The following is a 16426-nucleotide window of genomic DNA, read 5'->3' on the forward strand; positions in this document are numbered from 1 at the left end:
GGGAATCTTTAAGCATAAATAGACAACTCAAAGTGACTAATTTCGTTTTAAACTACTTATACTCTTGATGAGTAGTGTATTCTATCTATTTGTTTAACATAGGGATTACTCGTTTTTCCCATAGTGTCTAGCTTCACTTGATTCATGATCTCAACTATGTAAAAAGAGTAATCACTATGTTAAACAAATAGATAGAATACACTACTCATCAAGAGTATAAGTAGTTTAAAACGAAATTAGTCACTTTGAGTTGTCTATTTATGCTTAAAGATTCCCATGTATCACCAACTCATTGACTATTGAAGATATTTCAATTACCAATATCAACAGAATAACTATGTCACTAATTACGCTGTCATTGAGAATAGTATAGTTTAAATAAACTATGCATAAAACGATGAAGAAATCAGTTCTAACTTTGAATTTTTAACGTTAGTCATTTATTGATTACTTTGTATTACATAGTTACGTAATCAAAATTACTAGTTATCTGCTTAAAATAGTCAATCATTCTTATCATTCCATCCAATTAAATTTTCGAGTGCGGACCTTAATTTCAACCAGAAAGTTAATATACTATAATGAGATAAATATTGATAAAAAGTACTTGGTAGAACAAGTTGACTGTTTTTTGTTTTGTTTTAGAAACTAGTAAACAATAAACAAACAATTTTCTACTATAAATTTCTCTTCTTCATTCGTTTCAAAAATCTATTAAAAGTACTTTTTATTTCATAAAGCGATTAAAGAAAAGAATAATATAGGGATTTGCGGAGATAGTAGTATCTTCACAGTTGAATTCACAATGGCCATTCAGTGCTTTTAAGTTTTTAATGGTGGTCTACAATAGATCGACTAGTGAATTTATTTGTAAAAAAGAGACTGGTAGGTCCTGGGTTCGAATCTCGCGGGGCGGGATCGTGGACGCGCACTGCTGAGGAGTCCCACAATAGAACGAAACGGTCGTCCAGTGCTTTCAGGTTTTCCGTGGTGGTCTAGCTTCAATTGACTCATGATTCCAACTGTGAAAATACTGAAATCTCCAAAAACCCCTTCTGATAATAATATAAAGATGAGAAGAATTGGATGATGAAAGATCTTCATTCGGATGAAATCATTTACTAAAGTTGTATAGTCGTATTCACTATAGCTTAATAAATGCATAAGTCTACGGAGGAAGAAGAATCTCAGAGATTACAAGTGTAATTTCATTAGGATTCATTAATAAACCACCCTTTTACATGTATACGAATTTTGGTAATTACCTCCACCTTGCTAAAATTATTTACTACAGAATACTGGAACAAAGATGTTATCTAACCACGGTGAATGAATAAAAGTATAGGATAATTATCAAATATGAAAATGTTATGTTAATGAATAAGGTAATAAGTGCGGTGGCAACAAAATATCAATGTAATGACTAAAATTTTAGATTATTACAATTTATCCCTAATTTTCCAAACAAAAAAGAGATTCATTCGCTTAATCGTATGACAAAACTATTATTCACTATTATTAAATTGGATACCCGCTCAGTGGTCTGGAGATCAAGCGTTCGAGTGTGAGGCCATAGGTCCTGAGTTCGATCCCTTCTGATGGTGCCATGGATGTGCACTGCTAAGAACCCTCATACTGGAGTGAAAGAGTTGACCAGTGCTTCCTAATCTTCAATGATGGTATAGCTAAGATCAGTTTCTGATTTAGGTCATTGAAATTCTACTATTTGTTCAAAATGTTATACTGGTTTACAATTCATGAACAAACAGTTGCTCGTATATTAACCTTAGTATTTGATTAAGGTAATTTATGTATATATATATATATATATATATATATATATATATATGCGGTTATTTTGTGATTTATACGTTACTACTCTTTTATTCATACATCATGTATTTAAAGACAGGAGCTTATATTCACGAAATGGTGGTGTAAACACACATATTAAACAACAACATCTACACCCAATAACCTAAGTAACGTCATTTCAAATAGGGAGAAATGAATCTCACAATCATTTTATTCACTGATCAAAGGATTTTTTTCGTCCTAATGTGCATAGATATATATATATATATATATACATATGTATATACTTTTATGTACTGATTTGGTGTACATCTCTGTGTCTTTAAGCTGCTCGTGTATATGAACGAATATTTGTTCGTGGGAAATAATAACAAGAAATAGATAAATATATATATATTAATGGATATATCCCAATAATAGCCGATAATATTTATGGTTATCCAAAAGACGACTGAGAATACAATAAAAATAATAGAGAATTTCGTGATAGATATCGTAGAGAAAACGTGATATGCATCATTTGAAAGGCGCCTCAGTTAAAATTTCACAAAATTGACCTTGGCTACCTAGATTCATGTGTGTTGCATGTATATACATATATACATTCATGAAGACAGTTTATAGCTCGAAAAAAACCCCTTATAATTTCTTAACTATATAATGGACAAATAGATTAATTAATCTAATTTTTATATTGTAATCACATCCGCACAGTTTGTGTATGCTCTTATTTATTTTTTTGCATGTGATTTCCTAAATAAATACAAACATCTATACTTTTACAAATACGTAAACAAACAGATAAGTATACAGATATAGATGTGTAGAAATACCTGATAAATTGTAACAAAAGTACAATACAACCATGTATGTATACATATATACATATATATATACATATATAATCACGTATTATCCTCAATACAGAGCACAGTGAATTAGATAGCAAAACAAATCAGGCGCCAACATATATCGGAATTCAAATAAAACAAAGTGGAAAAAAATATATCAAAATAATCTATTCAATGTAGAAATTCAATCAGTTAGTTACATTGATCTAGAGTAACAAGAAAAATTTGACTTAATAGTGATTTTTATTTTTTTCGCATAAAATTTAATTAATCACTTATCTGTAATGAAGGAATTGTTGAGTTGAGTTAAAATAAGCGGAAGAGAAATATACTGGATAGATGACAATTCACATGTGAATTCTACAATAAAATTACATCAAAACATGTCCAATGTACAAAGATGGATAGTGACTAGCAGTGGAATCCAGGACGCGCGTTTCGTCTTATTTGGGACTCGTCAGGTGGATGTACCTGCATATCAGAGTTGATTTCACTCTGGGACATCAATGGGAAGATTAAAACAAACAATACTAAATGAATTTAAACTTCACCCCATTGCACAAGCAAGTGGCTATCAGGACTCAGTGGCCGAGTGGATAACGTGATGGCGTTTGAAGCGAAAGGCACTGGGTTCCAGTCCAGAGTGAACATCAACTCTGAGATGTAGGTACATCCAGCTGACGAGTCCCGAATAGGATGACACGCGCATCCTGGATTCCACTGCTAGTCACTATCCATCTTTGCTTACCATGCTTGTGAATTAAGGCTATATCGAGGCAATACGCACAGTATGCACATATGCTTATTAGAGACTGACCAGTCGTAGTCGTGAAACATCAATGGGAAGATTCAAACAAACAATACTAAGTGAGTGTCCAATATACCTTTTACAAATCGTAAATACTAAGCTTTAGAATTTTTGTCGTAATAAAACCTTTCCCCTGTAATATTGGTCAAATGTTGAGTGTATTAAATGAATAATGCACTATAGTGTTATCATCCATGAAACACAATTGTATATGACATACAAATTTGCAAAGGCTATTTAAAATTCAACTGATTTACATCTGTTGATGAAAGGTCAGTATTATAGTAGTTATGTAAGTATCAAGGGATGAATGTTGAGAATATGTAAAATACAAAAATGGAAGTCAATAGAAAACAGTTTAAATATTTTTGAAGGGAAGGTTTTCTTCAAATTTTAGCTACAAGTTCACTCCTATACGTATAGTTAAGGTAGCGAAAGTGATTGTGCAAACTTCTTTTGGATGTAACGGTTTGGTTTCTGAACGTGAATTATTGATGGTTTCAGCACTGTACAAAAGACGAACTCATAAATCATGTGGTAAGTTTGGCGAAATATGGTGGATAACCTTAAAAGCTTTATTTAAGTGTATTTGATGACCTATATCCACTGAATGAGAGAGAATAAAATTCTTAATCGCTTTTACCTATCCTTTACTCAACCAAGACGGATAATGTTCTGATATACGATGATGAGCTTAACAAATTTTACGTCCTATATATAACTGGCTCTACAGGAACAACAAATTAATAATTATATTGTGTTGATATTTTGTTCTTGACTTTTATCCTTTCTCGTAGAAGGAGACAATTAGCGATTGTATTCGTTTTTAATATCTTACCTATGTTAGTCCATGATAAAACTATTACTTTTTCTATTTAAAAATTATATTAATATTATAAAGTTAATACTTTTACAAATGTATATGTAATGTATAATTTCCGAGAAAATATTGAGAAGGGGGGTTTTGTAGAGATTTTAGTAATTTTATATAGTTGAGATCATGAATCAATTTAAGCTAAAGCACTATGGAAAACCTGGGAGCACTAAACGGCCGTTTCATCCTATTGCGGGGTGGTGGATGCGCAATGCTGAGGACGAAACGGCCGTCCAGTGCTTCCAGATTTTCTATGATGGTCTAGCTTCAATTGACTCATGATCTCAACTATTGAAATTTCAAAGAAATATAATGTCAATTAATAGATCAAACAACTGTATCGTTAGGTACAGTATTCTAACAAAATTTGATATTTAGTTTTTTTCAAAGGACATATAAATTATTTAAGTGAAGGTGTATATTGATGCAAATATTCATATTTCAGATTATTTACAATAGACCAATTAATTAATTAATTAAAATGAATAAGAATTATGTAATATGTATTGTTAGTTATATTTATCAAACAATAATAAACTTTAAATTTCTCAGTACTAAATAATTTGCCTACTCAGTTTGTTCCAACTAATTTGGATGTGTGTCGGGATTTGAACCTGAAATTTAGCATTTAAATATTGAATGGTTCAACCACTATCACACTAAAAGTCAAATATTATATAATGTTGTTTTTGCTTTCTTTTTTTTTTTCGTTATGAACTAATTGTATTTCCTTTTTAATAGTTGAATTCATGAGTTGATTCAAGTTAGACCATCATAAAAAAAAGCTGGAAACACTGAACGAAACGGCCATCCAGCCGTTTTATTGATTTATATTTATGTTTGAACAGATTATCATTTATATCAAACAACTCAACGATTCATTGACTGAATAACTAAGAATAAACTGAAAAGTTACACTTAATCTCCTTTTGTTGTTGTTGTTGTTTTTCTTCTTCTTTATCGTCTCATAATATTTTGTAATTTGATCTGTTAGTTGAAAAAAAGTTTATCTAAGAAAATATAAAATAAAAATGACTAATTACGTCTATCATAACAGACTGTTTGTTTCTATGTCTTAATATACGTGCATATGGTGTATGGTGTAATATTATTGATTATTAATGATTCCTTCTTTCTATATGTTTCATAATATGACAATGAATGAATTAGTCAATGAATTAGACTTAACTTCTATTGATATTACTAATCACAATTTTTCTCTTTGTCCCTATGTCTCTTTTACTTATTATTCATTTATAAGATACCCTAGTGAGAATTTGATTGAATTCTTCTTTTTTTTCTTTTCTTTTCTCGTTGTTGTTTTGTAATAAGTAAAATATTTTAATTATTTTAAACATTGTACAAAAATCATTGACATACATTAGATTAGACGTCATATGAAAGAATATCAAATTATTTTTTGTGTGTCAGTATTTTTTATATAGTTGAGATCATGAGTTAATTGAAGCTAGACCACTATGGGAAACCTGGAAGCACTGGACGGCCATTTCGTCATATTGTGATACTCCCCAGCAGTGCGCATCCACGATTCCACATCGCGAGATTCCAACGTAGGACTTATCAGTCTCTCACTCAAACGCTTAATCTCTAGACCACTGAGTCGGCATTCGATGGTGTTAATGTTTAACTTCAACCAATCCACGAAATTGAGCAACCGTTCACCATTGTTTTCAGTGAGTTGATATCTCACAACAGACCTGCTTGAACTCCACTGGTTACTGCTTCTCACTGGAAATTCAGGAAATATCTCCAGGTTTTCCTTAGTGGTTTAGCTTCAATTGACTCATGATTTCAACTATGAAATATCAATTTCGATAATGCAATGAGAAGACGAAGTTTATCAGAATCATATGATATATTATATCAAATTATATCAAATATGCTTTATTATGAAATATTTGAAAATTGGAAAATATTCATCAGTTAATTCAACTTGATACTTAATTATGGTAAGCAGAGATGGATGGTGGATAGCAGTGGAATCCAGGATGCGCGTTTCGTTCTATTTGGAACTCGTCAGCTGGATGTACCTACATCTCAGAGTTGATGTTCACTCTGGGACTCGAACCCAGTACCTTTCGCTTCAAACGCCATCACGTTATCCACTCGGCCACTGAGTCCCGATAGCCACTTGTTTGTGCAATGGGGTGAAGTTTAAATTCATTTAGTATTGTTTGTTTGAATCTTCCCATCGATGTGTTAGGACTGCAACTGGTCAGTCTCTAATAAGCATATATGCATACTGTGCGTATTGCCTCAATATAGCCTTAATTCACAAGCATGGTAAGCAGAGATACTTAATTGTATCAATATGATCTTATAGAAAGATATAAATATCCATTTTTTAATGAGTTCTATATTGGTACAGTATTGAAATTATCCAGTAAAATAATGAAAGCATTAAAATTTAACCATCAATCTCGGAGAATGTGATACCAAAAATACATTTCTAGACAGAATAACTCTCTAGAGTCTTCACTCCTACTCAATTTCTTGTTATTTAAAACTAGAATAGTACAGTAGTAAAAAAAGTTACTGAAAGTTGTGTGCATTTGTTTAATGAATCTCATTTTCATATTTTAAAAAAACCATATTTAACCATTAATGTTTATCAGAAGGGGTTTTTTGTGCAGATTAAGTATTTTCATAGTTGAAAGCATGAGTCAATTGAGGCTAAACCACCAGGGAAAACCTGGAATCACTGAACGGCCATTTCGTCCTACTGTGGGACTCCTCAGCCGTGCGCATCCACGATCCCGCCTCGCGAGACTCCAACCCAGGACCTATCAGTCTCACACGCGAGCGCTTAACATTTGAAGCTTTGAACGTAAAAACAACTTTATCTCTTCTGTAGAAAAATTCTTATTTAATTAGTTAATAAAAATTGTCAGACCAATGTGATATATAATTGATTGGTTCAATGATTCAATGTTGATTTGATTTATATATGTGAATAGTTAAACTAAACAAACTAAACCATTTAAATTATAATCAAATAGTCTGAAGATAACCAGCTCGTGACGAAACTAGACGGTCTTAAGTTCAATCTTTGATGAATTTTCCATTGTTAAAGAATCCTATACTAATATGAAACAAATGTTGATTACAATCGTGAATTTGTTTAGAACTGTTCAATGTCATTCATTATTTGTTCACTAGATTTTAATCAATACACATGTACATACCTGTTGAGATTTGATCAGTATCAAACTCAAAACTTACAACAACTAAAAAAATTCTATGGTTAAGCTTGAAAATAAGAAAGAGAAGAAGGAAAGCAAAAGCATAGTCTATCACAATTTTTTCAACGTTCGACTACATATTTGTTAGAATTAATTCTTTTATCAAAATAACACAGGTGACAATTTTTCTTCTCATAAGTATATATGTAGATAGATATATATGTTATGTGTACGTTGAGAATGTGTGGACTATACAACTTGTCTAATGCCTCTTTGTTTCTTTTTTCTTTCAATCATATAATCACATTCACCCTTTGTCATTTCCATTTTGCCTTAATTATTTTGTTTATTTATTATTTTAGTTACCACACCCCCCTTCATTTTGTTATTTTACATGGTGTGTTCAAATCAGATTTAAATTCATTGGTTTGAAAAATTGGATACAGAATAGTAACTGAATACTCCCCTTTGTACATTTCTTTCTCTACAAAATGTTCTTTTTCCAGGTAGGAAAAGAGGAATTCAAACATGTAAAATGACATTTGAAAAAGACAAACACACAACAAGCACTTATGTATACACTCATGAATCCACAACACATGATATACATGAGTGTGTATATAATACACACGATAAAATAAATTTCAATGTCACTCTTTCAAATTTTTCCATCAAATAATTTGCATTATCGTCGTCATGTTAGAGTATCGGATGGATAGAGAGAAGAAATATATAGCGACCAATTTTATAAGCCCTATCTGATCGATAATTGACTTGCTAGATAGATAGTGTTTTGTGGGTGGATGAATAAAAGAATGAGTGAATTAATGAATAGATGGGTAGATGGATAGATAGAAAAACTGATCGACCACTCCTGATTGATTGACACAAGTCTAAGAGTAAACTATCAACTCATTATTGACAAGCATCTGGTCATGTGGTCATAAAACACGCAAATAATATATAAATATACGTACAATGATATGTATGTAAAAATTTGCATGAATATTATATATATACAAACTGGCAAGTCTCATATTTCAAGCAGTTAAACCTATCCATCTTATACTCATTAATATATATGTATATTTACATAGAGTAAAATGAGTTTTTGGTTGTCATAGCTGCATGTGTTTTAACATCAGACAAGGACACAAAATAAATTAGAGAGAGAGAGGGTAATAGGAGCAGTGATTATAGTTTGAAAATAAAAACTAAAGAGCATTTTCTCCATTAATAAGGATTGTAAATACACAAAAGTAAATAGATAAAAGAAAGGAAGTGATGGGGTGTGGTATGATGGATTGAATAGGGTACAGGATAAGTGTTACAACCGAATAATGAAGGGAGGGTTGATAAAGATGACCTTAATCGAGGTTTTTGCTTTATCTCATATTTGCATAGTCATGGATCATATCTATGACCCAATATTTTATTATTCAGATAAGACATCATAACATACTATTCAAATGGTATTAGAAATACCGTTACTATGACAATTATAATAGGTGGATTATAATAAATAAATGAATAATTCAACAGAATAACATATCAATCACTTTATTCGAGGTTATCGAATTTAATCATCCAACCAATGAATTGTATTAGTTAACTAAATTATCATCAAAGTAAATGAAAAACACACTATCACTATAATCTATAATGTATAAACATTTCTGAGTATTTTATTCATGGTCATATGATCGTGTACATACAATCCATGTAGTTGAATGTTTACATTTAGTTATGTTTACTTATTTGAAAAAGAAGTTTTCAAATAAATAGAAAAAGGAAACAACACTATACATATGTTAATAGAAAAAAATACACAAATAATGATTAAAATTAAACTGTACATAGTTACTTTTGATAAAATGTAAAGTACCTAAATCAGTTGGATAGAAAGATAATGTACATTGTTTACATTGTTATCTTATGAAATCGTGTGTGTGTGTGTGTTTGTTTGTTTCTATGCACAAGATGGAATAAAGAAGTAAATAGTTGTAAATAATCATTATAACCTTAGTTCAAGTATATATTTATCTATAAATATTTACTAAATACTTTATAATCAATATATGAGTTTATTAACTGTCATTATTATTGATAATAGCCATCAAAGGAGTAATCATAATAAATATTTGTCCATGATTATGCATTTTATGAATTTTGTAATTGTACAAATGATTTGTGAAGATTGCTGACTACCATAGTTTGCATCAAAAAATTATTTATATCTGGACAACTATTGAAAACCAAGAAGTCCTTGATAGTTGTTTCGTCCTAGTGTAGGACTCTCTTGATCTATGTATTCAAAATCTCATTAGGAATTAAATCTAAGACCTTTAATCTCTTTGTAAATGATTAAACCCTAAACCATTTAGTCAATATCTAATAGTGTATTATGTCTAACTTCGACCAATTATTGATATTGTGCTACCATCGTTATTTACTTGCGGTGAGTTATTAGTCGAAGAAATTTGAAGAGATTACTGAGTTTTCATAGTTTATATTTACCGAAGCCGGTGGTCTAGTGGCTAAATGTTTTCTCGCGACACCGAAGATCCTGATTCCAATCCCCTGTGGTAGTGTTGTAGGTGTTTGTTACTTCTAAAGAGTCCCATACTGAAGTGAAACAACTGTCAGGTTATTCCTAATTATTTTAATGAGATCAGTCTGTGAGGTAAAATATTAAATTATACAACCATCACAAATCCCGTATATTATGATCTTCACTAATTGTCAACCTAAAAATACACAATTTATACTTTAAATAAAAAAATTATTATCATTTGTAAAGGTTTGATTGTTATGAAAAAATGATTTTAGGAAACTACCATTGTCTAGCCTAATGACTAGTTATCAAGGTATAATTATTCCAGCTCATAGTATCAGTAACAATGAAATGATTCCGTGTTTTTTTTCTCAGTTAAATGCCACAATTCATCTAGAAGTAATAGAACGTTCAGTATAAGGAAGCTCTGAGCCGTTCATTTTTAGAACTGTACATACATGATCTTTCAATAACAAGTTTCTGTTTAAAATTTATTCTCATATTGTAGAACTTTACTACAATTATTTACATGAACTACATTATCTCAACCTTGTACTTAATAAATAATATTTAGTGAAGGGGATGTAGATCGAAAAATAACCAGGAAATAAAATAGAACAATTGTTCAGTGTTATTTGAGTTTCTAGCAAAATATATGTATATATTACTGACAATAGTATCCCCGTCCATTTACATGTTTCATTACTAAAACAGAAAGAAAATAAAAAGGATTTATCCTCAAATAATTTGAACATATTCTACAAATCCCTCAAACTTAAAATGCATAGACCTAATATTCGTGTTGTTCTGTTGTACTATTTAAACTTGGATTTATGTTAATTTGGTTATTTGTTCTCTGAAGAAGTAGCTTACACTGAGTCACGAAAGATCAGAAAATCTAATTTTTCTACTCATTGGGATATTACAAATATATTATTTATTTATAACTAAGATTGAAACTTTCTCAAATGTTTACATTTGTCAAAGTTGATTCATACGGTAGAAGTTTAACATATCAGTCTTTCTCTACTCTGGTAACTAACCTCCTTACCTTTCCTTAAATTTGATTAGATTAGTTTTTTTAATTCGATACTTTTCCATGTGTATATATATATATATATATATATATATATATATATGCTTTTTGTGGTTACGCTAATCGATTTTCTGGAGTAATTGAAGAGGCAAGAAAACTGATAATTAAACAGTATTTTTCATTGTGTTCAAACATACGCCTTACTTATAATGGTATATGAAAAATGTCAAAAATTTCAAGCGCAATTTATAATTCTTTTGGAAAAAATTAAATTCAATCTGCAAATTATATAAAGATCATGGATCGATTGAAGTTAGACATTAACACCGCTGGATACCGGCTCAGTAGTCTACAGGTTGAGCGTTCACATGAGATACCGAAGGTTCTAGGTTTGAGTCCCATGCGCGGGACCACGGATGCGCACTGTTGAGAACCCCTATACTAGGACGAGACGGCCGTCCAGTGCTTCTAGTTTTTCAATAGTGGTTTGGCTTAGATCGACTCATGAATTTAACTGTTAAAAAATACTACAATCTCCACAAATCGCCTTACTGATAACTATAAAATATGGAACTATGTATAGTTAAGAAATACCTAACATTTGCTTCCTCTTTCGCTTTAGGTTCTTAACTTAAGCTCAAAAAGATTATTATTTGTTAATAAAGTCGGTTATTGATTAGCATCAGAATCTACGACATGCGTTTTGTTCCGTTGATGCATTAATGATTTTCCGATGTTGATATTCAGACTGAAACTTGAAACTAGAGTTTTCTTTACTTTTCCATTGAACTACTTAGTTCAGATAGCCGTTGGCTTGTGTGATAGGCACAAATTTTAAAATCTTGTTACTAAATGGTAATGTTCAGTCAATCTTATCAGGATCCATATAAACTAGTATAGATTAGTTAGTTGCATACCACAACATCAACAAAGGAAAAAAGTGCAACCTCTTACAAAGAACATTACTTAGTCTTGCCGAACATGGTTCACTTTAAGTAATGGATTGGCATCTAAGTTATCATGAATAATAATTGATTATAACTAGGCTTTTATTGTCAATAAATAAATCCATTAAAAAATATTATAACTTACTTTTTGAGTTTCTTGTACTGCTTATTTCATTATTGAACCCAGTTGAACATTTAACAACCGACTTATTATTATTATTGGTTCCACATGATAAATCATTTTCTGAACGTTCATCTATTAATCCATTACATTCTTTATTGCTATTATTATCATTACCATGAATGATTCGTTCATGTAATAACATTTCTTCAGCCAATTCTTCATCATCTTCATTATCACCTGGCAATTCATTCTCTTCAATTACTTCATCATCAATATCTTCCATTTCGGTGATTGATCCATCGTTTGCATAATCTATTATACTATTATTATTATCATTACTATTAGTACTATGTGTATATTGATGTAGATGTTGTGATTGTCTTAAATATTTCGATTGTATTGCATTCCTATACAAATGTTGTTGGCCATTCATAAGCATCATATCATGATGATTGAGTAATTCATCATGGAATTCTTTTGATGATAAATTCATCAAATCTACATTTTGAGAAGTTTGATTAATTCCTGTTGGAAATACAGACGTTGGTGCTGTTGCCGCCGCTGCCACAGCTGCAGCTGTTGTTGGTGATATTGACCCAGCTAATGACAATGATGATGAAGTAGATAAAGGTTGTGAAAACGTTGACAGAGGTGGTATACATCTGGATACGTCTGAATTAGGACGGCATATACCAGCCATTGCTGCAGCTACCGCCGCTGCTGTCATCATTGCTGCTAACGAAGATGTGGATCCAGTTGATACGGTTGCTGGATAATTGGTGATTGATTGAGATTGACTTGAATTTAAAGAATTAGTGCTTAAGATAGGATTAAATGTTGATTGAACACTTGATGGTCTATTTATTGTAGAATTAGTTATTACTATTGATTCAGCAGCCGATGTTGATGATGTGGAAGAACAACAAGCTGTTGATGGTGGAATAGAAGCAGCAAGAGGGAGAGGAGGACGTGAACATAATCCAATGGTATCACTTGTATTATTTAACTTTGGAGAAGTTTTTATAAACACTGATGAATTCAATTGATTTTCATCTGATGAAATTGAAGAAACGCATGATGATGATGAAGAAGTCGATGAGATGCCTGGATCTGTTTGAATCGAGTTATATGGAATGGTTGAATTCGATGAAGTGATGTTTAATTTATTATCATTTATCTCTTGACTTTCATTTGTTTCATTATTCAATAAATTTGTTATGATACTACCATTATTCCCATCATTATTATTACGATGACTGTTCGAAATACATTCATTATCAATACTAATAATTTTGTTATCATGATTATCAGTAGTAATATTAGTAGTATTATGTGTATTGGAAGTAAACAATGGTGGAATTAATAAATTCTTTCCTGATAAATTATGATGTGGAAATAAACCAATAGTTTCTGCTTGTTGTGTACACCAAGCAGATAAAGCTGTAGCCAATATATTTTGATTATTATCTGTTAATGATGGACAATTAGCTAATTGTAATAGAAGTGGATTTGTTGAAGTTCCATTTATAAAATTTGATGGTTGAATAAATGGTGGATAATTGAAAAGATTCTTTTGACTTGTTGAAACATTATTATGATTAGTGTTATTATTTAAACATGAAGTATTAGTTAATGATGAGAATCCTGATAATTTGTTCAATTGACAATTGATTTGATTAAAATCTTGCAAATTAGACACTGATTCATCTGCTAATAAATGTCTTGGACTCTTACTTAAGTGAACTGATGATGCATCACATGATGGAGATAGAACTGGTGGGAAATTATTTGAATTTGACAATAATCGTTGATTATTGCCAAATAAAGAAGCTGTTTGTTGTAGTGAATCTAAAGTAATATTAGATGCATGCCGTGGATCAAATGGGTTTGAGGTGATATTATTATTATTACCATCATTGTTATTATTACCATTACTATTAATACTACTACTGTTACCAGGGAATGAATTAAAAGGCCAACAACCACTAGCCATTAAAGCCGATAAAAACACTGGGTTCATATAAGCCGGATAAGGTGGGAAATTCATTGATAACGGTGTATTAGACAATGGTGAATAGACTTGTGGGTTGTCATTAACTGTAGTAGTTGTACCGGATGACAAACCAGAGTCATTATCAATTTCAGAATTAATAGATTTATGTGTCTGTTGATGTTGATAGTCACGATAGAAATTCGATAACTTTACTGACTTACTATTACTAGTTGCAGTAAGAGTAGTAGTAGTAGTATTACTGTTTAGCATAGGAATACAAGAAGAATGAGATAATGACGAAGAAGATACCATAACCTGTTGATTATTCATAATATGATTTTTATAACATGGTGAACAATTTGAATCGACATATGGATAGGAATAATTCCATTTGTCAATTGAATCATCTTCATAATGACAACGTTTATGCTCTGCAGTTAACAGTGATAATTCACAACTGGAATGACGTTTACGACTTCGACGTATTACACGATGAGGTTTATTATCGTATTCATGCTTACAAGTAGTAGTGGACGTAGTTGCTGTTGTTTTTGTCATATTCACTGAAGTGGAAGGATTAATCTCAAGCTGTGGAGAAGGACTAGATGCACAGTATAAAGATGAATAACATGAAGATTCTAGACATATATTCTTTTTTTCCTCGTCTTCTTTTTCTTCATTTTCGTCATCTTCAAAATTCTCACTATCATCATGGGATGGATAATTTTCAAAGATTATTGATTTCTTATTTGATGAATTTGGTGATGTTATAACAGGTGTTAGTAAAGCAGTTGGTAGACAACATCCATCATATTCATTTGTAGCAAACTAAGAAAAATAGAAAATTATGAAAAGAAGATAGGAAGAAAAAATTAATGAAGCGGAAAACTTTTTCCTTTTTTTAAGAAAATACATAAAAAAGAGATCGTTATTCTAAAAGTTACTTTCATGATTGTTCAACAGCTTTAGAAATTATTTATAGAAGTACGACTATGGTTTATACCCGTCTCCACTAACCACACTTAATTAAGAGGTACCAAAAAATTCATGAAATAATCCTAGCTAAATCACCATTGAAGGCCTGGAAGCACTAGATAACTGTTCCGCCAAAATATGAGACTCCTCACTAGTGTATATCAACGACTCCACCATAGGAAATTAAATCCAGGGCCTTTGACCTCGTGGTCTAGAAGTTAAACGTTCGCTCACGAATAGAAGGTCTTGAGTTCGATTCCTTGTATCGAGGTATATGTGCACTGTCATTGTATGATCCCTTACTATGACGAACAGAGGTCCAGTGCTTCTTAGTTTATGACTTAAATAATGGTAATCCAGTAACCAAATAAAACTTAGTGTATTGAACCAATAAATGATACCCCTCAATGTAAGGATTAGTGTGATACTATCAAATTACTTAAGTTCAACAGTTATTCAAATCTACAACTCAGTGGTTGAAGTTCAAATACCTTGTATTGTATATTTCAAATTCAATACTCAACTTTTCAAAATATGATTCCTCTTAATAACCAACCAGTTAAAATATTCAAATCACCTTTAAATTATATCATTATAAAATATATAATTCATTGAGATTTAAGCAAAGATAGATATTGGCTAGCAATGGAATCCAGGATGCGCGTTTCGTCCTATTTGAGACTCGTCAAATGGATGTACCTGCATCTCAGACTTGTTGGTGTTCACTCTGTGACTCTAACTCAGTACCTTTCGCTTCAAGCACCATTGCGTTATCCACTCAGCTACTGAGTCCTGATAGCCACTTGCTTGTGCAATGGGGTGATTTATTTCATGCATAAAAGGGTCAGTCACTATCTTGTTTATTCTTATCTATTTTCTATTCACTATTCAACTGTTTCCACTATTTTTTTTTCTCTTTCTTCTATTATTGTTACAAATATTATTAACATTTGGGTTTATTTTAAGATTAATTAAATTAAATTCTTAATTTATTAATGAAAATGTATACATCATATCGATACAGTATAATTTGTACTTTGGTCATTGAACAAACGAAAGACAATAAGAAAGACAATGACCCATATTTTAAACCAAATGTAAACACACAATTATATATGTATACATGGATAGATGATTTTATTCCCCGTGTTGTTTAATCTTTATATATTAATATTCTGTTACATTCTGATCAAATCCTGTTTAACTCAATCACCATAGTTATATACCCGAGTATATATATGTTTAC

General features: G+C 31.0%; 1 protein-coding gene and 2 non-coding genes across 3 annotated transcripts in view; 1 reads left to right on the forward strand and 2 right to left on the reverse strand.

The window, feature by feature from the left end:
• Smp_146580 (putative homeobox protein knotted-1) overlaps positions 1-16426 on the reverse strand; it is a gene marked incomplete at both ends in the record, with an annotated part of 53002 nt that overhangs the window by 6789 nt on the left and 29787 nt on the right. Inside the window, 4 exons of the mRNA XM_018795673.1 lie at positions 12234-12488; positions 12906-13265; positions 13614-14060; positions 14196-15033. Coding sequence (XP_018649963.1) covers positions 12234-12488; positions 12906-13265; positions 13614-14060; positions 14196-15033 — 1900 coding nt within the window. The remainder of the gene's footprint in view (positions 1-12233; positions 12489-12905; positions 13266-13613; positions 14061-14195; positions 15034-16426) is intronic.
• Positions 3248-3313, forward strand: Smp_tRNA_00232_Gln_TTG.1.1. Its single transcript has one exon. It is a non-coding gene (tRNA).
• On the reverse strand, positions 6419-6485 carry Smp_tRNA_01346_Gln_TTG.1.1. The gene has a single exon. It is a non-coding gene (tRNA).

Source organism: Schistosoma mansoni, chromosome 2 (assembly GCF_000237925.1).
Source record: "Schistosoma mansoni strain Puerto Rico chromosome 2, complete genome".
Lineage (NCBI taxonomy): Eukaryota > Metazoa > Platyhelminthes > Trematoda > Strigeidida > Schistosomatidae > Schistosoma > Schistosoma mansoni.